This window comes from Zophobas morio, unplaced genomic scaffold (genome assembly GCF_036711695.1).
Source record: "Zophobas morio isolate AGI-343-1 ecotype UQ-CSIRO unplaced genomic scaffold, CSIRO_AGI_Zmor_V1 ptg000012l, whole genome shotgun sequence".
Lineage (NCBI taxonomy): Eukaryota > Metazoa > Arthropoda > Insecta > Coleoptera > Tenebrionidae > Zophobas > Zophobas morio.
In genome coordinates, this window is record NW_026972117.1 from 20,230,262 (window position 1) to 20,253,553 (window position 23,292).

At 37.6% G+C, this 23,292-nt stretch overlaps 5 protein-coding genes across 5 annotated transcripts; 4 read left to right on the plus strand and 1 right to left on the minus strand.

Annotated features, from left to right (window-relative positions):
• Positions 1–912: 912 nt before the first annotated feature.
• LOC135128417 (lysosomal alpha-mannosidase-like) lies at positions 913–5,288 on the plus strand. Its single transcript, XM_064055322.1, has 11 exons — positions 913–1,049; positions 1,102–1,204; positions 1,422–1,479; positions 1,863–2,041; positions 2,092–2,575; positions 2,628–2,865; positions 2,921–3,117; positions 3,446–3,836; positions 3,887–4,604; positions 4,660–4,919; positions 4,970–5,288. The coding sequence occupies exons 1-11, from the start codon at positions 957–959 to the stop codon at positions 5,174–5,176; spliced, it is 2,928 nt and encodes a 975-aa protein (XP_063911392.1). The 5' UTR covers positions 913–956; the 3' UTR covers positions 5,177–5,288.
• Positions 5,289–5,572: 284 nt separating this feature from the next.
• LOC135128419 (lysosomal alpha-mannosidase-like) lies at positions 5,573–9,023 on the plus strand. The gene is made up of 10 exons (XM_064055323.1): positions 5,573–5,701; positions 5,747–6,436; positions 6,486–6,619; positions 6,672–7,103; positions 7,155–7,345; positions 7,397–7,889; positions 7,943–8,231; positions 8,282–8,420; positions 8,468–8,727; positions 8,775–9,023. Exons 1-10 carry the CDS (start codon positions 5,615–5,617, stop codon positions 8,976–8,978), a joined length of 2,919 nt encoding a protein of 972 aa, XP_063911393.1. The 5' UTR covers positions 5,573–5,614; the 3' UTR covers positions 8,979–9,023.
• Positions 9,024–9,180: 157 nt separating this feature from the next.
• LOC135128420 (lysosomal alpha-mannosidase-like) lies at positions 9,181–12,574 on the plus strand. The gene is made up of 9 exons (XM_064055324.1): positions 9,181–9,333; positions 9,383–10,206; positions 10,259–10,496; positions 10,547–10,743; positions 10,796–10,986; positions 11,034–11,526; positions 11,580–11,968; positions 12,016–12,275; positions 12,324–12,574. Exons 1-9 carry the CDS (start codon positions 9,247–9,249, stop codon positions 12,525–12,527), a joined length of 2,883 nt encoding a protein of 960 aa, XP_063911394.1. The 5' UTR covers positions 9,181–9,246; the 3' UTR covers positions 12,528–12,574.
• Positions 12,575–12,619: 45 nt separating this feature from the next.
• Positions 12,620–14,216, plus strand: LOC135127985 (F-box only protein 39-like). The gene is made up of 5 exons (XM_064054741.1): positions 12,620–12,894; positions 12,942–13,188; positions 13,235–13,620; positions 13,667–13,825; positions 13,875–14,216. The coding sequence occupies exons 1-5, from the start codon at positions 12,726–12,728 to the stop codon at positions 14,180–14,182; spliced, it is 1,269 nt and encodes a 422-aa protein (XP_063910811.1). The 5' UTR covers positions 12,620–12,725; the 3' UTR covers positions 14,183–14,216.
• Positions 14,217–14,298: 82 nt separating this feature from the next.
• Positions 14,299–15,921, minus strand: LOC135128207 (zinc finger protein 354C-like). Its single transcript, XM_064055101.1, has one exon. The coding sequence runs from the start codon at positions 15,919–15,921 to the stop codon at positions 14,299–14,301; it is 1,623 nt and encodes a 540-aa protein (XP_063911171.1).
• Positions 15,922–23,292: the final 7,371 nt, after the last annotated feature.

Below are 23,292 nucleotides of genomic sequence, written 5' to 3' on the forward strand. Positions count from 1 at the left end.
GGAAAATTAAACATTCGCTGTAGACTGTAGAAAAAATTCTTCAACACAGTCTAATAGAGCTATAATTTAAAAGTATTTTCAAAACATAAAGTGCTCCATTTAGTTTACAATAAAGCTGTAAGTTTACTTTCGGGGCGTAAGTTAGAAAAGTATTGTAATAGAATCCATTAGCTACTGTCATGTTTTATCGACGTTTCATAATCATAACCCCCAGAATATAAAAACAAATGGTCGAAGTTTATTTCGGCAGAACCCCTCGTGCTACTGAAACAAATCCCACCTCACTGAAAGATTATAAAATTTGATTTTGTGATTTTTGTTTTGCGATAACCTGTATATACACACAAATTGCAAGGTATCGTGGTCCGCACAAGCGCAATTAATAAAATATATATATTGGTTATATACAATCACACAAAATTTGACAACAATCGGTCCGGTAGTTTCGCAGATTACGTGTCTAATAAAAATGGATACAGACGCCAGACAGACAAACAAATGGAAATGTGAAACCACTTTTTTCGTACTCTAGGGGTCATGAAACGTCGAGAAAACATAAAAATGGCCATTCTTCCGATGGACTCGACTACGATTACTTAGTCGGTACCATTTTGTTCAGATTTCTTGCAGCAGAACAGTGGCATTCAAAAATCAAATTTAGTTTTTCTGTTTCTATTTCAATTGAACTCATATTTTCGTATCGGATATATTTACTTAACAAAAAACCTTTGTACCAACAGACAACCTGTGTTGTAATTGTGTTGCTAGCCTCGTTGATTTTCACAATTTTCATTTTTTTAAATCCGAACTTGTTGATAGAGATCCAAAAGAATTAATTGTTTGTGTACACTTGAACATGCATACTTTAAGCGATAAGCTAGAGATATCTAAATTGTTACTAGGTGTAAAGTTTTAACAATAAACCTACAAAAAATTGGTTGTTTTATTGTTGCAAAATGATGTTGGCGGTGCTCTTAATTTGCACCGTTTGTGTGTTAAACGCTGGTGGTAAACCTGTAGTTGACGAGGATCCAGTGTGCGGCTATGAGGTAAATATACAATGTTGAAACTACCTTCGAAAATTTTCTACCGCTTTGACAGGCTTGTCCGATTGTAGGAGTGGATACTTTGAATGTGCACCTTATTTCTCATTCGCACGATGACGTTGGATGGCTCAAAACTGTAGACGAATATTATTTCCAAGGTATTAGAATTTTTTTTAATTGAAATTTTATCATGAAAAAAGAAGAGTCATTGAAAAATTTGATAGAATTGTGATAAACAGAACATGACACAATTGTTTTGTTATCTTCTTCTGGTTTTTTCTTTTATAAATTTTTAATCACGAGAAAATCTTAAAAGTTTTAGTGGTAATAGTTAAAACACATTATTTTTACATTTTTCTTTGTGTTCAATTTCAGATGTACAGAACATACTTAGTTCTGTGGTTAATGCCTTGAACCAAAATCCTGACAGAAGGTAAGAATGATATGTGCGATTGAATTTGAATGAATTCTTGTTTATAAACCCATTAAATAGAATTTTATTTCACAAATTTTGCAATCAAGAATGACCCTAAAAAAATTCGCAGGCGGCATGATCTAAGCAAAATATGGCTGCTGACATGCGTCTAGACCTGGGAAAAAATCTGTCAGGTGTGGGATTCGAACCCACGTTCTCTTTCAAAAATCCGGGCTTAATCCGACGTCTTACATACTTACACCTTCTTCTAGTCGTTAATGAAATACAGAAATTCACCACTTTTTTTACACACCAAATTAAAAAGGGGCTTATTCTTGAATTATAAACAGATTTATTGTGTACCTACTACACTATCCGTCTGTAATATAATTCGTCTTTAGATTCGTCCAAGTAGAAACAGCTTTCTTCAAAAAATGGTGGGTACAACAAAGCGACCGCGTCAAACAAACTGTCCAGAACTTGGTAAACAACGGTCAACTGGAATTCATCAACGCTGCATGGAGTATGAACGACGAAGCGGCTGTCCACTACCAGTCGACCATCGACCAATTTACTCTTGGTAAGAACTTGTTCATTATTTTTGTTTTTACTTACTTCACACCAATGTAGGTCTCCGTTTCATACAAGACAACTTAGGAAAATGCGCCCGCCCCAAAGTTGCGTGGCAAATCGATCCCTTCGGTCACAGTCGGGAACAAGCATCCATTTCTGCACAAATGGGCTTCGACAGTATGTTCTTCGGCCGCTTAGACTTCAGAGACCACAACCGTCGACTGCATGACAAAGCAATGGAGTTGCTATGGAGAGGAAGTGCGAACTTGGGTAACGCGTCAGACATCTTCACTTCGGTTTTATACAATCGCTATAGTAACCCAGGAGGTTTTTGTTTCGATATCGCATGCAACGATCAAGTTATCATCGATGATGAAGAAAGCCCTGACTATAACTTAGAAACTCGAGTAAAAAATCTAGCCAATTACTTAAAAACTCAAGCTAAGTACTATCCCACTAATAATATTTTAGTTACTATGGGGGATGATTTCCGCTACCAGGCAGCAATGATCCAATATATGAATCTTGATTTGCTTATCAAGTAAGGTTTGTTTTATGTTGTAATGTTTGTTATGGGTTTGGTTAAATTGTAGGGGTTTTGAGGAGTTCGAACACACTTATCAAGACAAACGGATCAAATTGTTTTATTCCACGCCATCATGTTATACTAAAGCTGTAAACGACTATGTGATTGCTAATAATTCCAATCTAGAATTGAAAACTGACGACTTTTTTCCTTATGCTGACAATCCTAATACCTACTGGACTGGATACTTCACCTCAAGAGCGGCTTCTAAACACTTCGAACGTCAAGGGAACACTTTATTACAAGTATTATGTTTTACGATGTATAAATTGCCAATAAATGATTCCTAATGATTTATAGGTTGCAAAACAACTGGCTGTTGATGCACAAGAATCATACGATAATGCAGCTATAAATTCTTTGAAGGAAATCATGGGTGTTATGCAACATCATGATGCCATTACAGGCACCGAAAAACAGCATGTGGCCAATAACTATCATTTCCTTCTAAGTAAGGCAGTAAAAAATGTCAATGATGAAGCTGGACAAATTTTGTCGTAAGTATTACTACTTTACATAATAACGGCTAAATTCTACTAAGAGAAACAAATATAGAACCCACTAAACAGTCTCTTGTTCGGTAGCCATCTCTGTCACACAAAAAAGTAGCTGCGCTACGTCACACAAACGAGCTCGCTGTACGATAAACTATAGGTATTTAGGAAAAATGCCACTGCTTTCTATTTAGTCGCCAAAGTAGAACATCTGCCATTATTTTAAGAGTTATAGAAAAGCCGTGGCCTTGTTTACAAATGAATTTTCAACTTATTTATCGCAGTTGTTCAGTCAGGTTGTAACCATTACAAATATAACTTTATTTTTCAGAACTTTGATTAGTGGAACCGACGAGAACTTCGAATTTGACTCTTGCCTCACGGCCAATGTAAGCGCTTGCAGTCAAACTCAAGGCGACAAGTTTACTGTGGTAGTTTACAACCCCTTGAGCCACAAAGTGACGGCTCCCATTAGCCTTCCAACATACGACAAGACAAACTGGCACATTTTGGACCCGGATGACAACACAGTTGATTACCAAATTGAAAATTCACTAACTGATTTCAGTTACGTGGATGACGCTCAAACTTCAAAAACTACTATTCAGTTTAGTGCAAAAGACGTACCAGCAATGGGTTTCAAAGTCTACCGGGTAGAAGCGAATGCTTTACAACACAAAATTAAAAAACCGCCTAATCCACGCGTGTTGGTGGGGTACGATGTAAGTATACAAAACCTAAAAATGTGACACTTCAAGTTTGTTTTTTCAAGGACACCAGTTTTGAAATTAGTGAGGAAACAGGTTTATTACAAGCTGTGACTATGAACGGTGTGAGATTAGAAATAACGCAAGATTTTCAATACTATTCGAGTCAGGATAGTTCAGGTGCTTACATTTTTGTCCCAGTACATGATCAAATATCAAGAATTGCAAACGGACCCATCAGTACAACTCTTGTAACCGGTAGTGTTTCACAAGGAGTCTTACAAGACTTTGGTAGTTGGGGAAAGCAATTTATTAAAGTTTACAACGACGACAGAAGTTTCATCGAGTTTGACTGGATAATTGGTCCGCTAGATATAAGTGATGGAGTTGGAAAAGAGGTGATCAGTAAATTCACCACTTCCTTGGCGACTAACGGAGAATTCTATACCGACTCAAACGGTCGCGAACTCTTGAAAAGAACAAGAAACTCACGACCCGACTACGACTATAGCGATCAAGAGCCAATTTCCGGTAATTATTACCCTGTAACCACTAGAATCGTTGTACGGGATGCCAGCCAAGACATAGAATTGGCTATTATAACAGACCGGTCGGAAGGAGGTGCTAGCATCAACGATGGCGAAATTGAACTCATGGTACACCGAGCTTGTCAACACGACGATGGCAGAGGTGTAGGAGAAAATTTGAATGAACAAGAATACGGAACTGGTAACCGAATCAGGGGTAAACATTTCTTGGTCGTTGGCCCTACTTCTGGAAACGGTAATTTTTGATCTTGTTTATCATATTTGCGTAACATTTTTGGTTAAATTTTAAGGAGAGAAATCATTGGCTGCTATTGAAAGAGACGTAGCCCAGCGAAAGAGTGTGCAAGCGTGGTCTTTCGTCACTAGTAAAGATGTATCTGGAAGCCTCAACACGCTACAATTTAGTGGATTGAGAAGTGACGTGCCTGATAACGTCAACATTTTGACTTTGGAACCGTGGGATGATGGAACTGTGCTGTTGAGACTGGAGCACACTTTAGAGAAGGGTGAAGATGAAAACTTGTCCCAAGAAGTGACTGTAGATGTTTCGGTAATTATTTTTATATATTAATGACAATCTTTGATGTTTGTATTCTGCAGGAGCTGTTTACGCTATTCACCATAACAGAATTACAAGAAACAACATTAGGAGCTAATATGCTGCTCGAAGAAAATGTGAGATTGCAGTGGCCTGGAAGTGCTTCTAATGATAAGGTATCTCCAATCAAACGGGATGTTGCTGACCTGACCATAACTTTGGCGCCGATGCAGATTCGAACCTTTTTGGCCAAAATAACCTACACATAATAACTTGTGTGCCATAGCTTGTCATACCAATAAAATATTGACTAACAGAATGATTTTTTTTAGTACAACAATAATCTAATAATAGCTGAATAAAAATTTGTATATAAATCAATCAATTGTCTTTTTGCAAAAAAATAATCAGATTTTCCTCGTTTCCATGGTGCCAGACATTTGTTTCTTTTCATGTACATTTTTGGTCCTCTAGTGATTGTATCACTTGGGTCTGCAAATACTTCTTTTTATTTTTTTTTTCACAAGTTGTACGAAGTTTTTTTTTTATGTGAATGAAATTATTACTAAGCAGATTCTCTCTATTTATTTAAAGTTAGTAAACAACTCAGACAGTCCGATCGTAATCATACTGATAAGGTTAGTTTTTAAGTATGATTGTTTAGGCGCACTTTTCACTGTGTAAATAACTTTATCGGTGAATCAAGAATGCGCTCACTATTCCTTTTCGTTTTTTTGGTTTTGAGGGTGTCCTCTACCCCGTTACATTTTGATGAACCTTCTTGTGGCTACACAGTACGTATAAATTTCCTTAAAACTTCCATTATAATTTTTTTTTAGTCATGTCCTCAAGCCGATGCAGACTCCCTCAATGTCCACCTTATACCACACTCCCATGACGATCTCGGCTGGCTTAAAACCGTCGACAAGTATTACTTTGAAGACGTACAAAATGTCATCGGTTCAGTCATTGGTGCTTTGAAACAAAACACGAACCGTACTTTTATCCAAGTAGAAACTGCTTACTTCAAACGGTGGTGGGATAAACAGTCTGATTCAACGAAACAAGATGTCCTCGAACTGCTGAATAGTGGACAGTTCGAGATTATTAACGGAGGGTGGAGCATGAATGACGAAGCTGCCGTTAACTATCAATCTACCATAGACCAATACACACTCGGTTTGAGGTTCTTGGAAGATACGCTGGGTGCTTGCGCACGACCCAGGGTTGGATGGCAAATAGATACGTTTGGTCACAGTCGTGAACAGGCGTCTATTTCTGCACAATTAGGGTTTGATAGCTTGTTTTTCATGCGATTGGACTATCGTGACAGGCAGAAGAGGCTTAATGACAAAACTGCCGATTTGTTGTGGAAAGGTAGTCAGAGTTTAGATTCCTCATACATCTTCACATCCGTGTTCTATCGAGATACGTACAGTTTTCCCTCTGGTTTTTGTTTCGATATTGTTTGTCAAGATGAGCCGATCATTGACGACGAAGAGAGCCCAGACTATAATTTGGAGAGAAGGGTAAATTTTGATAAAGATAGCAATTTGTTTGTAATTAGAGGTGTTACAGGTCAACGAGTTTGCCGAATATGTACGCGGGCAAGCATCCGGTTTTCCTAGTAATAACATTTTAGTACCCATGGGAGACGATGTTCGGTATCAGGCGGCCTTTACCAATTACATTAACATCGACAGACTCATCCAGTAAGACAACAAACCTTTGTTCTAATTATATGCACAATCATACATTTTTCAGAGGATTTGAACGATTTCCACAAACCGTCGACGGAAAAACAATTAAAGTTTTCTATTCAACACCGTCGTGTTACACCAAAGCTGTAAACGAATTTGCTAACAACAACAACTATTACTTGGATGTCAAAACCGACGATTTTCTTCCTTATGCCACAGACGGTTACGGTTACTGGAGTGGATTTTATACTTCTAGACCCTCGACGAAAAGATTTGAACGTCAAGGCAACAATTTTCTTCAACTTTCTAAACAACTGGCGGCTGTTAGTAACCAGCCCTATGAAAACGATATTACTCCTTTGAAAGAAGCCATGGGAATTATACAGCACCATGATGCTATAACCGGCACTGAGAAACAAGATGTTCTCAAAGATTACCATCGGATGCTTTATGATTCGCTAGAAAAAGCAAATAAAGCAATCGATCCACTCTTGTCGTAAGTAAATCAGACGGTTTTAGTTCTCGCGATTTAATTTATAATTTTTAGCACCTTGATCAGTGGCATCCCCGACGACAGTTTTCAGTTCGAAACGTGTCTGCTGTCTAACATTAGTTCTTGCAGCGCGTCAAGATCCATTCGGTTCACGGTTGCAGTTTACAATCCATTAAGTCGGGTTGTATCGAGTCCCATTGACTTACCCGTAAGTGCCCAGTCGTGGACCATCCTAGACCCCAATGGTAACACTATTTTGGCTAATTTGACACACTTTTTGTAAATACTCATATTAGGAAACCAAATTGATTACCAAGTTGAGCCGACCATAATCGACTTCAGTTACGTAACTAACGTACCTACGTCTCCATACACTTTGAGTTTCATAGCAGAAGACTTGCCTCCTTTAGGATTTAAGATCTATACATTCGAACAAACTGCAGTAAAGCCTTCTACATTATTTTATGGAAATGAAAATACCAGCTTTGAAATTGACGAAGCTTCAGGCTTGCTTAAGTCCATTACTATGAATGGAGTCACCATGGAAATTTCCCAAGATCTGTACTATTACAAAAGTGGAAGCTACTCAGGCGCTTACATTTTTGTTCCATTAGTGAACGAAAAATATAGGGTTACTGCAAATAGTGTCAAGATTACCCCAATTTCAGGGAGCGTTTATCAGGGTGTAATCCAAGAGTTCGCAAGTTGGGCCAAACAAATCATCAAGGTTTATAACAATGACAATAGCCATATTGAAGTGGAATGGATTGTTGGTCCCATAGATGTCAGGTACTCACAAATTTGTAAAGGGGTGTAAATCTATCAAAACAAACTATTTGTAGAGACGAAACAGGCGAAGAAGTGGGTAAAGAAGTGGTTTCGTTATTTACAACGCCACTCCAAACCGACGGTAACTTTTACACAGACTCTAATGGTCGTGAAATGTTAAAACGCACAAGAAACTACAGACCGACATTTGACTACACCAACGAAGAACCGATTGCCGGTAATTACCACCCCGTCACTTCTAGAATAGTACTCAAAGATGAAGAACAAGGTTTAGAACTTGCTATTTTGACCGACCGGTCACAAGGAGGTACCAGTTTGGAAGATGGACAAGTAGAAATAATGGTAATACTATCTAAAATTATTTACCTACTTTATCTAAGATTTTACTTTAGATTCAAAGAGCGTGTCCTCATAACGATTTCAAAAGAAGTCATCGCAACGTTGGTGACAGCATTAATGATCAAGAATATGGCCAAGGGGTAATAATACGTGGCAAACATTACTTAGTTCTAGGTCCCACCACTGGAGATGGTACCATCAAACTAATTTTGAAGATTTGTTCTGTATGAATTTTGTAGGAGAAAGATCTCTAGCTGCAGTCCAACGAGATGTTGCTCAGAGGAAACTTTTGGCTCCTTGGCCATTCGTTACAAATCAGGAAGTATCTTCACGTCTGAAAAATCTACAATTCAGCGCCTTAAAACAGCCACTAAGTGACAACGTGCAGATTCTAACGCTGGAACCATGGAACGATGACGTGGTACTTTTACGTCTAGAACACATTTTTGAAAAAGGTGAAGATGAAACGCTGTCCCAGGAAGTTACTGTTGATCTTTCGGTAAGTTTGGATGTGATTTAAGAACAAATTTAATGGAGAAATTTTAGGACTTATTTACAACTTTCACTATAACTGAACTCGTGGAAACAACTTTGGGCGGCAACATTTTATTAGATGAACACGTTAGAATGGAATGGCCAGGTGCCGATAACGTTGCTACAGTGACAGATGTTGACGATTTCAAGGTCGTTTTGACACCCATGCAAATAAGAACATTTTTGGCTAAAATTGTTGTCAACCGCATATTGTAAATAAACAGTAATAAATAAAGTTTCTACAAGCATCAAAGCACTTCATACTTATCTTTCAATTGGTGAATGATCAAACTCATTTCTAAATTTGTTTCAAGTGTTGTTTAATCTTGTTACCAACTACTGAAACTAAGGTCTTAAAATTCACTTGTCTCAATCAAAACACTTGAACCTGGTCAACACGTATTGTTGATAAACAAACAAAAAATTGTTACTAAGTGTTTATATCTACCTATACACTACGAGTTCTAATTCAGACAAGTAAAAGATGTGGGTTGCAACATTGTGCTTTTTCTTGGTGGCATCGGGCGTTCTGTCAAAGCCTGTGGATGACGAACCCACTTGTGGTTACGACGTAAGCTACTTACCTTTAGTGTTATCCGCTAAATTAACCCTTCGTTTAGGCTTGTCCACTCTCAGACCCCGCCACTTTAAACGTGCACGTAGTCCCTCATTCCCACGACGATGTCGGTTGGCTCAAAACTTTTGACCAGTACTATTTTCAAGATGTCCAAAACGTAATAAGTTCAGTCATTGTGGCCCTCAAACTCAACCCAGAACGACGTTTCGTGCAAGTCGAAACCGCCTTCTTCAAGAAATGGTGGGACCAGCAGAAAGACTCCGTCCGACAAGACGTTATAAATCTCGTCAACAATGGACAGTTCGAAATCATCAATGGCGCCTGGAGCATGAATGACGAAGCTGCTGTGAATTATCAGTACACGATAGACCAGTACACGCTCGGACTGCGCTACTTGGAAGATCGTTTAGGGAAGTGTTCCAGACCGCGAGTTGGTTGGCAAATCGATCCGTTTGGTCACAGTCGTGAGCAAGCATCCATTTCAGCACAGTTAGGTTTTGACAGTCTTTACTTCGCCCGGTTGGATTACAGAGATAAGATTAACAGACTGAGTAAGAAATCAGGGGATCTACTTTGGCGAGGCAGCAGCAGTTTGGGGAATGCTGCAGATATTTTTACTTCCGTGTTGTACAATCATTACAGCGCTCCTCCAGGTTTTTGCTTTGATATTGTTTGCGATGACGATCCTATTATTGACGACCCGGAGAGCCCGGACTACAATTATCAAAACCGGGTGGAAACTTTTGCCAATTTTGTTAGAGAACAAGCTTCTAAATATCCTACTAACAATATTATAGTGGTTATGGGTGACGATTTCAGGTATCAAGCTGCTTTGAATTCGTATATTAATACGGATAGACTCATTGCGTATGTTCTCAGTTTTGTTGCAAAGTTAAAATTAGTAAGGTTGTCGTTTTAGGGGTTTTGATTTGTTCCCGCAGACTTTCCAAGGAAAGACTATCAAAGTGTTCTATTCAACACCGTCATGTTACGCTAAAGCAGTAAATGACTATGCTATAACCAATGACTACAATCTAGAAATCAAAACTGATGACTTTTTCCCGTATGCTGATGGAGTGGGTAACTTGGTTGTAGGATACTTTACGTCTAGACCTGCCTCGAAACGATTTGTGCGTGATGGAAATATTCTACTACAAGTAATAATTTAACCTTACGTGATAACCTTCTTAGAATTGTTATTACTTAGACTGCCAAACAATTAGCAGCTGCGGTAAACGTGCCCTACGACAACGTCGAAATTAATTCTCTGAAGGAAGCTATGGGCGTTCTCCAACATCATGACGCAATCACTGGGACCGAACTCATTGACGTCACGCACGACTACCATCGTCTACTCCATAAAGGCATAAGTGACACTTCAGACGCAGTTGACCCCATTTTGTCGTAAGCTTGTATTTCGACTAAATCTAACCCGATTAATTTTATGTTCCACCAGAAATTTGATTACTGGAAGTGGTGATAACGACCTACAGTTTAAATCGTGTCTTTTGGCTAATGTTAGCTATTGTCCTGAAACAAAATCCGATCAGTTCACCCTTGTCGTTTATAATCCACTAAGCAGAGTTGTCTCTAGCCCCATTAGTGTACCTGTAGATACCGAAACCTGGAGCATCGTAGACCCTGAAGGTAAGTGTTCACTTGTACAGAAACAGAAGCAAATATTTCTGTTCTAGGACAAGAAGTAATTTATCAAGTGGAACCCACCGTTATCGATTTCAGTGAAATAATACCCGAGGCTGTGTCGCCATTCTTCCTAGAATTTGTAGCTACAGATCTTCCACCGTTCGGCTACAAAGTTTACACTTTCGCAAAAACAGAATCCGCAAAAATAAAATCAGTGACTGTGGGAAATGAAGACACTTCTTTTGAAGTCGATGAAACCACCGGGTTATTAACATCTGTAACGATGAATGGAGTGACCTTGGATATATCTCAAGACTTCCTATATTACACGAGTGGAGGTGGCTCTCAAGCGTATGTTTTCACTCCGGCTTCGAACGACCCTCAAACAATCGCTTCCACTGTCACCACTTCAGTTGTGGAAGGCGACATCTACTCCGCAGTAGTGCAAGAATTTAGCGACTGGGCACACCAAACCATCAAAGTTTATAAACACGACAGCAGCCACATAGAATTCGACTACATAATAGGACCTCTAGATATTAAGTACAAAGTTCAATTGTAACGAGGAATGTCTAACCCTGGTCAAATTTTTTTAGTGACGGTGGCAAGGAGGTAATTTCAAGATTTACCACATCTTTAAATACTGAAGGCGCCTTTTACACTGATTCAAATGGTCGTGAAACCTTGAAACGAGTTAGGAACTATCGTCCGGATTACGAATACACCGACGAACAACCTGTTTCTGGAAATTACTACCCAATCACGTCCAAACTTGCTATTAAAGATGAAGACAGCGGTTTGGAGGTGGCTGTTTTAAATGATCGGTCACAAGGAGGGTCGAGTATTGAAGACGGACAACTAGAATTGATGGTTCATAGGGCAATTAGTACCAGTGACGCTTTCGGTCTGGATGAACAAGAATATGACCATGGAATTGTGATACGTGGAAAACACTATCTAGTAGTGGGCCCCAGCAGCGGAAATGGTGGGTTTATAGTCTTGAAGGGTGTCTATTAATTTAGAAAATTGTAGGTGAAAAATCGTTGGCGGCAATTGAACGCGACGTTGTCCAAAGGAAGTTTCTGCAGCCGTGGGTTTTCGTTACAAACCAAGATGTTTCAGACCAACTTGTAAATCTCCAGTTCAGCAATTTGAAAACATCGCTGCCTGACAATGTACAGCTTTTGACTTTGGAACCATGGAAAGACAATACAATTCTGCTTCGTTTGGAGCACGTTCTGGAAAAAGACGACGATCCTAATTTATCTGTGGACGTTACTGTCGACCTTTCTGTAAATACACACTTAGTATGAATTTATTTATCTAAAAAACGATTGCAGGATTTGTTCGTCGCTTTTACTATAAGCGAGCTAGCAGAAACAACATTGGCGGGAAATATCCCCATTGATGAGTACGAACCGCTACACTGGCCAGGAAGCACCAATGACACTCCGAAGGTCCGCCGCGATGTCGGCGCCGATCTACAAGTGACCCTGTCACCCATGCAGATTCGTACATTTTTGGCAACGGTTACTTACAATTAGTAATAGTTGTAAATGTAAAATGTTTTAAATAAAGGTATTTTCTTTGATTTTTTCTATCCCTGGCAACGTATGTCAATCAAAGTAGACTTAAGCGCTTTGGCATTTGACAAATAAAATTAACGTAGGATTAAGGGAGCCCCCATAGCCCAAAATAGATAAAGCAGACGATGCCAGACCCTATTCTACGGTCCGGACGAAATGGGAGATTGGGAAAGTCTACCTATGGAGTTGCTGGCCCATTTATACTCATACCTATCGAGGAGAGACCGCCTCTCCTGTTCCCTGGTTTGCAGCAGCTGGAGGGACGGGTTAGACCACGTGATGTTGTGGAAAACGATGATAGTTCACATAGATACCGACCTGATGGGTAGTAGCCTTTTATGTAGCACGAAAACTCTAACGGAAAGATTGCAGAACCCAGCACGGTGCTTTTGTTGAGGGATTATTGCAAGCATATCAAGAATCTAGAATTTGGGTGGGCCGTTCCCCACAGGAACCATAAATGGACCCCCGCCAAGTATAAAGAGTTGACTAAAAGAGCTGTGAGATTTTTTCTTATTCTGTACGATAACTTCACCCAGATCACTTGCTTGAGGATTTTCAACTGGTTTGATTTCATTTCCTTTCAAAAAGTCACCTATCACCTATCGAGATTTCTCAAGTGGGTACTATCAACTAAAAGGCTCTATTTAAGTGCAATATTTTAGGAATCAAGTGAATCTTAAGAAGATAATTTTCGACAATATTAGCATGCATAGTGCTAATTACATGAAGTTGTTGACTTCGTGTCTGGGTTCCAGATCTTCCATTATCAATCTTGACATTCGTAGTTGCTACTACTGTCAATCTTCCTTTGATTCCATCTATTTTAGGAGCTGTATCGAGCAACTTTCCTATTTGAAAACATTTAAATTGGATTACTTTATTCTATCGTGCCAGCTGATAGATTCGATCCTAACCAGCAGAAACCGATATCTGGAAAATTTGGAAATTATTCTCAAAGAAACATCGTGGAATGACCACATCATTGACGATGAACAATGGTGCCTACTATGTAGTGCATGTCCCAATCTTAAAGTTACATTAATCATAAGTAAGTCTCCACTGATCTGTCCATGTCAAAGATTGTTCTCTTCAAGGAAATGTCTACCACTACGGTGAGCTGAGACTATATCTTAAACAGTCTATACCGATAGTATCGTTATCACTCGTGCTGCCTAGGGTTTTGGACAAAGGGGGCAGATGCAACTTTCGAAAAACCCTAAATTTGTTAGTTACAAACTACCATCGGACGCTTGGTTGTGATTCATAGAATGACATTCTAAAATATAACGACGTAATTTCCAGAAACAATGGATCTACATATCAAGAATGAGGCAGAAATTCTGGACGACATCCTGCTGATGACAATTAGAAGATGTTCAAAATTAAAAAGTTTAGTGTTCAATGGGTATCTCGAGAACCCTAACGTTCTCAGAAACATGTTCAATGACATAACGTATTTCTGTATGGTACCGAATGGACATGCAGAGAAACACCTTATTTTTAATAAGATTGTGGATGAGGAGGTCAACGACATGAAACACAAACGCGTCCAGCTTACAATGCTAAAACGTAACCATTCTATAATTTGTTCTTTGCTGGTCTTAAATTAAAGTGATTACGTCTTACAAATTTTATTGTCCTTTCATGTACTCACCCACATTATGGTGATTTAAACTACACAAAAATATAGAGAACTTTACCTAATTATGAATACTTAACAACACAACTAGACTAAATCTGTACGACCACGACACAAATGATGTGTCAAGGCACCTTTGGAGGCAAATCCCTTGCCACATCTCCCACATTTATATGGTCTTTCTCCAGTATGCATCCTCCTGTGTACAGTTAGGCTACTTTTTTGCGAAAATACCTTCTCACACACATCACACTTGTATGGTTTTTCTCCAGTATGAATTCTCAAGTGAATCTTTAAATTGTGTGTATTATAAAACCTTTTTCCACAGAAATAACAAACACTGCTCTTCTCCCCATCATGCTTCTTTCTATGTTGGTTCAAATTCTTGCACATCTTACCACAAACATCACAAACCTGTGATTTCTTTGGTTCAACGTGGCGTTTTACGTGCGTTTTGAACTTCCTTTTATCATAAAACACCTTAGAACAAAGGTTGCATAAAAATTGTTCGCAGTCAGCAGAATGTGTTCTCAAGTGTAGTTTTAAGTCAGTTTCGGCTTTATACATTTTCTTGCAGATTTGACAGATGAAGTAGACGCCATCGTGTCGAGCAAGTTGATGTCTAATAACAGCTGATTTTGAAGCAAATCCTTTACCACATGTGTTACATTTGGGAAGTACGTCTTTGTTATGCATGTTAGCAAAATGTTTTTGGAGGTAGTAGTCAGAATTTCCCTTATAGCTGCATAAGTTACATGCAAAATTTCGTTTATTCTCATGACGTTGAGAAACATGTAGCGAGCGAGCATATGGTGTAAAAAATGCTTTTTCGCACAGTGTGCAGAAGAATTTTTTTTCTTGGTGGTAACGGATATGTTGATTGTATTTTATCTGAGTGGGGTAGGATTTGAAACACACAGTGCAAGTGTATGATTTCTTTGTAGGATATTTTATTTTTTTAATATTTTTAGCTGGAAGAAAATTTTTGTTGTGAGATGGAGGATTATGAACCAGAGTAATTGCTACGTCATCACTGACATTATTAACTGCATTGATGGGTATAACATTTGTTATTCTTGCCGCGTTGGTAGAATCAAGCGAAGCATGTGACAAAGGTGAAGAATTTAAGCCGTCTGTAGAAACAACATCATCTCCTCTTGTAGATTCCTCAAAATTAAGTGGATCTTGTTTCATATTTAAATCTTCAATCTCAAAATGGAGATCAAATTTTTCTTCCGAACTATACTTCTTCTCATGCAACTCAGAGAAATTAAAAAGAGGATCAGAGGTTTCGTGTTCCTTGGACTTCTCGTTGCAGATATCTTCAGTAACATCAGTATCTTCGTTGAAAGACAGAGGATCGCATCCAGCAGGAGTCATTACGTTGCTAGCGCTTTGACAATTGACTTCTCTGATGTACACAGCATTAGTTGTCTTTGTGAATTTAGTAGAATGAAGTGGCTCTTTTGAAATCTCCACATTATGACCATTTCTGCCATAAATACGTAAACGTTTCTGGGAGTTATCTGTGTCCTTATATCTCTTGGAAACTTTCGAGTTTTCAAAACCTAAACTCAAGTGTTTTATTTTTGTGGAGAAAATATCTAGCTCTTTAGTGGTTTCATCGCCTTCTTTATGATTGTTTCCATTTATATGTGTGTTATTATGTTTTTCATGCCGGACATCATTTAAGTGGTTCACATATCTCATGCAACTATTTGCAGAAAAGTCGCAAAGGTGACAATGAAAAGTCTTTAAGTTTCTATGCTTAAATAATATGTGCCCAAGCAGCTCAACTTTGTGACATATAATTCCGCAGTAATAGCATTGGGTAGATTTACAGAATGTACGATGGGACTGATACTTATTTTCATTTGAGAAACTTTGAGCACAGAGACAAGTCAGTGAGTGGCTCCTGTAAACACCGAATGAACACAGATAATAACATTTATAACACTAATACTAACCTATTGTTTTCCACTGCTGGCACTTTTGGTCTCACTATGACAATATGTCGGGTTGAACTATGCTGTTTTTTGTGAATCCTGACCTGATTCACATCCTGCAAAATTTCTTCACATAAAGTGCAGTGATACTCTGTGGTGGGACCATTGAGGACTACATAAATCTTGAGATTCCTGAAAAGAAAAGCTGTTTTAGTTTGTGATGTAAGTCGTAATCCATAATGCTGTCTAATTTTTTGTGAATTTGTTTATGTTTTAGATACGAGGATGGTGCTCATTTGTTGAAAAAAATGATCTAGATCGAAAATATGAACCTCATAAAGCTATACAAAATTTTCATTTGTCAATAAACATACACACTAATTGTTGTAATTCAATATATTAATTAAGGCAAAAATTATTATGACCATATCCCATACATTCTCTGTTTAGCTTACTGTTAAGTATTTGTTTATAAAGGGCGATAAATGTAAGACGCCCGAGAAACGCTGAGTACTTCAGTTTGAATTTTATATTTTATATATGCGTATTTGTGATCTTAAAAGTTAGTTCGTAATAGGCTTTAAGAACGAACGGATCGCATTTTTAATACACGCACTTTAAGGACAATTGTGTTTTAATTAACCCATTTCCTAGAGGTTATGGGCCCAGTCTACGCGTAAAGTGTGTGTATATCGTGTTACGTGCCGGCGCGACAAACGAAATAAACTGAAAGTGGATAACACACGTGTAAAGCGAAATAAACAACCGTTTAAGGGTGAAAAGTATAGTGTGTGGAAATTTAGAATTCGGGCATTGTTGGCTGAGTTGGAAGTGCTACATGTCATAGACAGTGCCGTACCACCAGAGATTACAAATGAGTGGAAGAAACAAGATTTAACAGCGAAAAATGTCATCGTAGAATATCTCCACGACTCGTTTCTTGGTTTTGCGAAAGAGAATGAACAAGCACGAGAGATACTATCCAAACTAGACAATATCTACGCAAGAAGAAGTTTGGCAACTCAGTTGGCGTTAAGAAAACAACTATTAGGTAAGCCTGAAACTCCAAGGCGATAACACCTTATTCCAACACTTCACCCGCTTCGATGTCATCATTGCAGATTTAGTTGCAGTCGGAGCCGTGTTAGAAGAGATGGACAAAGTGCCTCATCTACTCTTGACGTTACCGTCCTCTTACAACGGAGTAATAACTGCATTAGAAACCCTGGGAGCGAACAATTTAAGCCTCGCCTTAAGAACGAGCAGTTCTTATTCATCGCAGAGACCCAGTGGGAGTCAAGATAACTTCAAAAGCGTACGAAATACGAAGACATTTTTCAAAAGAAGGGCACAAAAATTTTGACAAACATCCTCTTCGAAATCTTACTATAAATTATCACATATGAAATGTGAACACTGTGGCCGACGCAATCATCAAAAGGGTGACTGTTATTATTATAAACAGATGTTGACAAAGCAAGAACAAAATCCAATTGATAAACAACCACCACAATCAAAGCTTGCGAACACCGACCACTTTGCCTTCATGATGACTAGCTGTGATGAAAATCTACAAAACGACACCCCTGACAGCGTCGTTTTCATTCTCGATTTGGGAGCCACGGACCATATGGTCAACAGAGATGAAGTTTTTACCTCCTGGTCTGTTTTGTCACCGCCACTGCAGGTTGCTGTTGCGAAAACCGGCGAATTCATGACGGCGACAAAGCGTGGTCTAATCCACGTTACCACCACGTTGGGTTTTACTGGAACCTTGCAAGATGTGTTATTTACACCCCAGGCTACAACCAACTTACTATCCATTCGTCGAATTCAAGAGAGTGGTATGAAAGTGGTATTCGATCAGGGTGTTCAAGTACAAGATAAGACGGGTAAAACAATATTAAAAGGTAAGATATAATGGTTTATTTGGTGTGAAGTTTAGAATTAGTAAAAACATGACCGAGAGTGGAAGTACATTAATGGTCAGAAATAGCGACAATTTTCGTTTATGGCATGAACGTTTAGGCCATATTAGCAACGGCAAATTTCAACAATTAAAACGTTGTCAAATGGCTGATAATATGTCTGATTTAAATAAAATCATGCCCACTAATGACCTTTGTGAAGCTTGTCTATATGGAAAACAAGCAAGACTTCCATTTAACAAAAATAAAAATAAAAGTCATGTGAAAAGCCCCCTATATATTGTCCATTCGGATATATGCGGCCCAATTACACCATCAACATTAAGTTGTCAAAATTATTTTGTTTCCTTTATTGATGATTACACTCACTATACAGTTACATATTTATTAAAGTATAAGTCAGAATTATGTAAAGTTTTTAAAGACTTTGTAGCTAAAAGTGAGACTCATTTCTCTCTCAAATTAGAAAACCTCCACTGCGACAATGGAGGTAAATATTTATCTAACGAAGTAAAGGAATTTTGTTTAGAAAAAGGAATAGCATTCCATTTAACGGTTCCTCATACACCACAACAAAATGGCGTAACAGAACGTATGAATCGTACAATAACCGAAAAAGTACGATCAATGTTAAGTTCTGCAGATCTTGATAAGTCATTTTGGGGTGAAGCAGTTCAAACTGCTACATATCTTATCAACAGAACCCCGACAAAAGCGCTCAACACAAATAAAACGCCATATGAAATGTGGCACAATCGAAAGCCACAATTAAATCATTTAAAGGTGTTTGGTTCAACAGCAAATAATCATTTAAAAACAAGAAAACATAAATTTGATAATAAATCAATAAAAGTAATTCTTGTAGGCTATGAACCATAAAATAAATATGGGATGTTCATGGTAAAAAATTTATAATTGCTCGCGATGTGGTCGCGGACGAAATAAATTTTAAAGTCTTAAGACCAAGAGAACTAGAAGGAGATCTTGAAAGTTTTAAATCTCCTAATCACAATGAACTTCCTATCAATAAAGGTGAGTCACCAAAAGTCATAAAATCAACTGAGGAACCAAAACAAGAGATTTCATTACGCAGAAGTGAACGGTTAAAAATTCGTCCACCTCTGTCATATGATGAAAATCATCATAATGAACTCCTAAATTACGCTGCATCAGCTCAAGCTGAAGTAGGGTCGTTACCCTTAACATATGACGACATTAAAACAAGGCCAGATAAGAAGCAGTGGGAGCTTGCTATTAAAGACGAATTGGATTCACTTCGAGCAAATAATACCTGGACAATCGTACCTAAACCTCTAAATAAAAACATAGTTAGCTGTAAATGGATTTTTACTATTAAAACAGATGTTCAGGGAAATCCACAAAGGTACAAAGCGCGACTGGTAACACGGGATTTCAGTCAAACTTATCCAGCTGATTATACAGAGACTTTTGCACCAGTCGCAAGGATTTCCACTTTCAGGCTACTGTTAGCAATTGCCAATCAGTTTAATTTGTTAGTCCATCACATGGACGTAAAAACGGCTTTCTTAAACGGAACATTAAATGAAGAAATTTATATGCAAGTTCCGGACGGTGTTAAAACTGCAAACAATCAGGTGTGCAAATTAAATAAAGCGTTATGTGGTCTAAACAGGCGTCAAGACGGTGGTTTGAACATTTTGACTCCATAATTAAAGCAAAAGGTTTTCAAAATTCAACAGTCGATCATTGCCTTTACTACTTAAATAAAGGACACGTTAGTAAAAATATTTATATTGTATTATATGTAGATGATTTAATAATTGCCGCACAGGATAAACACAAAATGTTCTCCTGTAAAAAATATTTCATGACATGTTTTGAAATGAGAGATCTAAATGAGGTTCGATTCTTTTTAGGAATAGAAATTAAAAGAGAAAACACTAGAATTTCTTTAAACCAAAAGTCCTACTTGAACGGTGTGTTACAAAAATTTAATATGAGTGACTGCAAGTCTACTAAAACGCCCTTGCCAAAAAAAAAAATCGATTATGTAGGCTTAAATTCAGATGAAGGTTATAACGCACCTTGTAAAAATCTGATTGGATGTTTAATGTACGCAATGGTTTGCACACGTCCTGATTTGTCATATGTAGTTAACATCTTAAGTCGATATCAAACAAAAAAAAAAATAATCAAACTTTATGGCAATATTTAAAGAGGGTATTACGATATGTCAAAGGAACTCTTGATTTAGAATTAATATATACCATGGCCGACTAGTATAAAGATTATGGCCTGTCCAAGAGGTACGATACGTGCTGCCATCTATTAATAATTACACTTAATAATTTAGCCAAATTTTAATTTGACTTGACATTATGGGACTTCAAAACGTGTAATGGTGGTTTGTTTCGGTATGAATGCCTTTGTGCCTTTCAAAAAGTGTTAATAATTCTTTTGTCGCTTTTGAATTATTAATAGATGGCAGCACGTATGGTACCTTTGGCATTCCTTTGGACAGGCCATGATCTTTATACTAGTCGGCCATGTATATACAAAAGGTGACATTAATAACATTTTAATTGGCTATGTGAATTCAGATTGGGGAAGCAATGACATTGACCGGAAAAGTACAAGTGGCTATCTTTACAAATTATTCACTACTTGTACTATAACCTGGAATACTAGAAAACAACAAACAGTTGCAGTTTCAACAACTGAAGCTGAATACATAGCATTATTTGAAAGTGTAAAAGAAGCTATGTGGCTTAAGTCTTTGTTAACTAGTATCGGTATAAGGGCTCTAAATCCAGTTGTCATTTTTGAAGACAACACCGGGTGCATAAACATTGCAAATAACCCCACAAATCACAAAAGGTCAAAACATATAGACATTAAATATCATTTTACGAGAGAGCCACTTGAAAATGGCAACGTAACCATTAAATATGTCTCCACAGGTGAACAACAAGCTGACATCTTCACCAAAGCGGTACCTGTTGCAAAATTTAAAGCAATGAGAAATAACATTGGCTTACAATAGGGACGCTTTTGTAGTTAAGAATAATTATCTTAAGCTCTATACTTGGTAACCAAATCAAGATACCTGTATTTACTTCGTCGTTTCAATTTTTGAGTGGGAGTGTTGTAATTCAATATATTAATTAAGGCAAAAATTATTATGACCATATCCCATACATTCTCTGTTTAGCTTACTGTTAAGTATTTGTTTATAAAGGGCGATAAATGTAAGACGCCCGAGAAACGCTGAGTACTTCAGTTTGAATTTTATATTTTATATATGCGTATTTGTGATCTTAAAAGTTAGTTCGTAATAGGCTTTAAGAACGAACGGATCGCATTTTTAATACACGCACTTTAAGGACAATTGTGTTTTAATTAACCCATTTCCTAGACTAATTGATTAATAAGAAAATCCCCAAACACCTTACTACACTTGCTAAGCACGTTGTATTAAATATGCATGTTAGCAAAATGCCTTCGGAGGAAGTATTCAGAATTTCCCCTGTAGGTATGCACAAGTTACATGCAAAAGTTGGTCTAGTCTCCTGACCTGCAGCAACATGTAGCAGGAGAGAATACGGTGCAATAAATGCTTTTTCACACAAATGGCAATGGAACTTCGCTTCATTACGTTGGCGGAGATTTTCACGATTTTGTTCACGCAACGTTCTTTGAGTGTGGTAGAGTTTCAGACACAGTGTGCAAGAGGATGCTATGTTTGTAGAACCAGGTAGGTAGGTTTAGGTACCTAAAACACACGTAAACCAGTCTGCATTAAAAGTTGCTTCATAGTGCTTTTTAACATAATAATAATGCGCATGCTACAAATTTTCAATCAATTTTAGTTATGCCCATTGTGGCACAAAAACACGTTTCTTATATTTATTTAGTTTCTACCTTGTCGTAGAAAATTGTTTTGAAATCTCTGATTTTTTTGCTAAAACAACTGTAATTTGTAATACTTAAATTTACAATAATTAAGGTAACGTAGAGTAGAAAATTTTCTCCAGAACGAATACCATTTCACGAAATTCTGGCTTTGAAGGGTTAAACTTCTTAAACGAAAATGCTGTGGTGACCGAATTTAAATCAAAATTCTCGCGCGGAAATTAATTAACAGTGGTGTGAAATCATATTTGAATAATTTGAATTTCAAGAGAAAAAAATTTCAGTCACAAAAAAAAGAAATCGTTAAACATAGGCAATCAGGTGCACGTTAACGCTTACTGGATAGTTGGACAATTAGTAGCGCTAGGGGATTTTAGTTAGAGGGTTGGTTGTTAGACAGAGGGCGACATGGCGGAGCGTCAGTCTGAATGTGTTTTTGTGAATATAAACAAGTGATAAGAGAATGTGTTTTTGTGAAGATAAACACGTGATAAGAGCTAGTTTAAATTAGTTGGTCTGGTAGTTAATAAAAGGGAGGAAGCCTTTGTTTAACGATAATCAATCGTAATTTAGATAGTTTTTCTTAATCGTCAGCTAGTGCTAAAACAATTTAACTCTCAGGATTATTTAAATAAAACACTTGCTAGAAGATTTCATGAAATTCACTTAGTCAGGAAAACACCTTTGTTGTTTAATTACGAATAGGTTTCTGGATGGATATACATAAGTGTTACATTATAACACTTCTTAATTCTTCACACAAGATTGCTAATAGTTCAGTTACGGCAGTTAAATTAACTAATTCATGCCGCGAACTGGCAGGGAGTCAAAATAATTTCTTCCCTTAGGCGGTCATCATCGTTATTATCGTCGTTATCATGATTACATCCCTGAGGCATGTCCTCGCAACGCTAAAGATTGATTACATCATCGAGGCTTGCCCTCACAACGCTACAAATTGATTACTTCATCGAGGCATGTCCTCGCAACGCTAGAGATTAATAACACCATCGAAGTATTCCCTCGCAACGATAAAAAAAATTACATCACCCAGACGATGATTGGATATTTTTGTGTTTATTTATTATGTCTCTTGTTGGGGTAACCAGTTCGCGGTATTCTAAACTCTCAAAGTAAATTGTTTTTTTTAAGTAACCAATCACTTGGATTATGACATAATTTAACATAATGTAAACTCTTTGTTTGAATCGTTGATGAAGTGTGGCAAAGATTAATCTCATGTAAATTTTGTTAACTTTGCAAATTTTCACCTCATACAATATTTCTCTATCCCAAATTTTCTTTGTTGTATA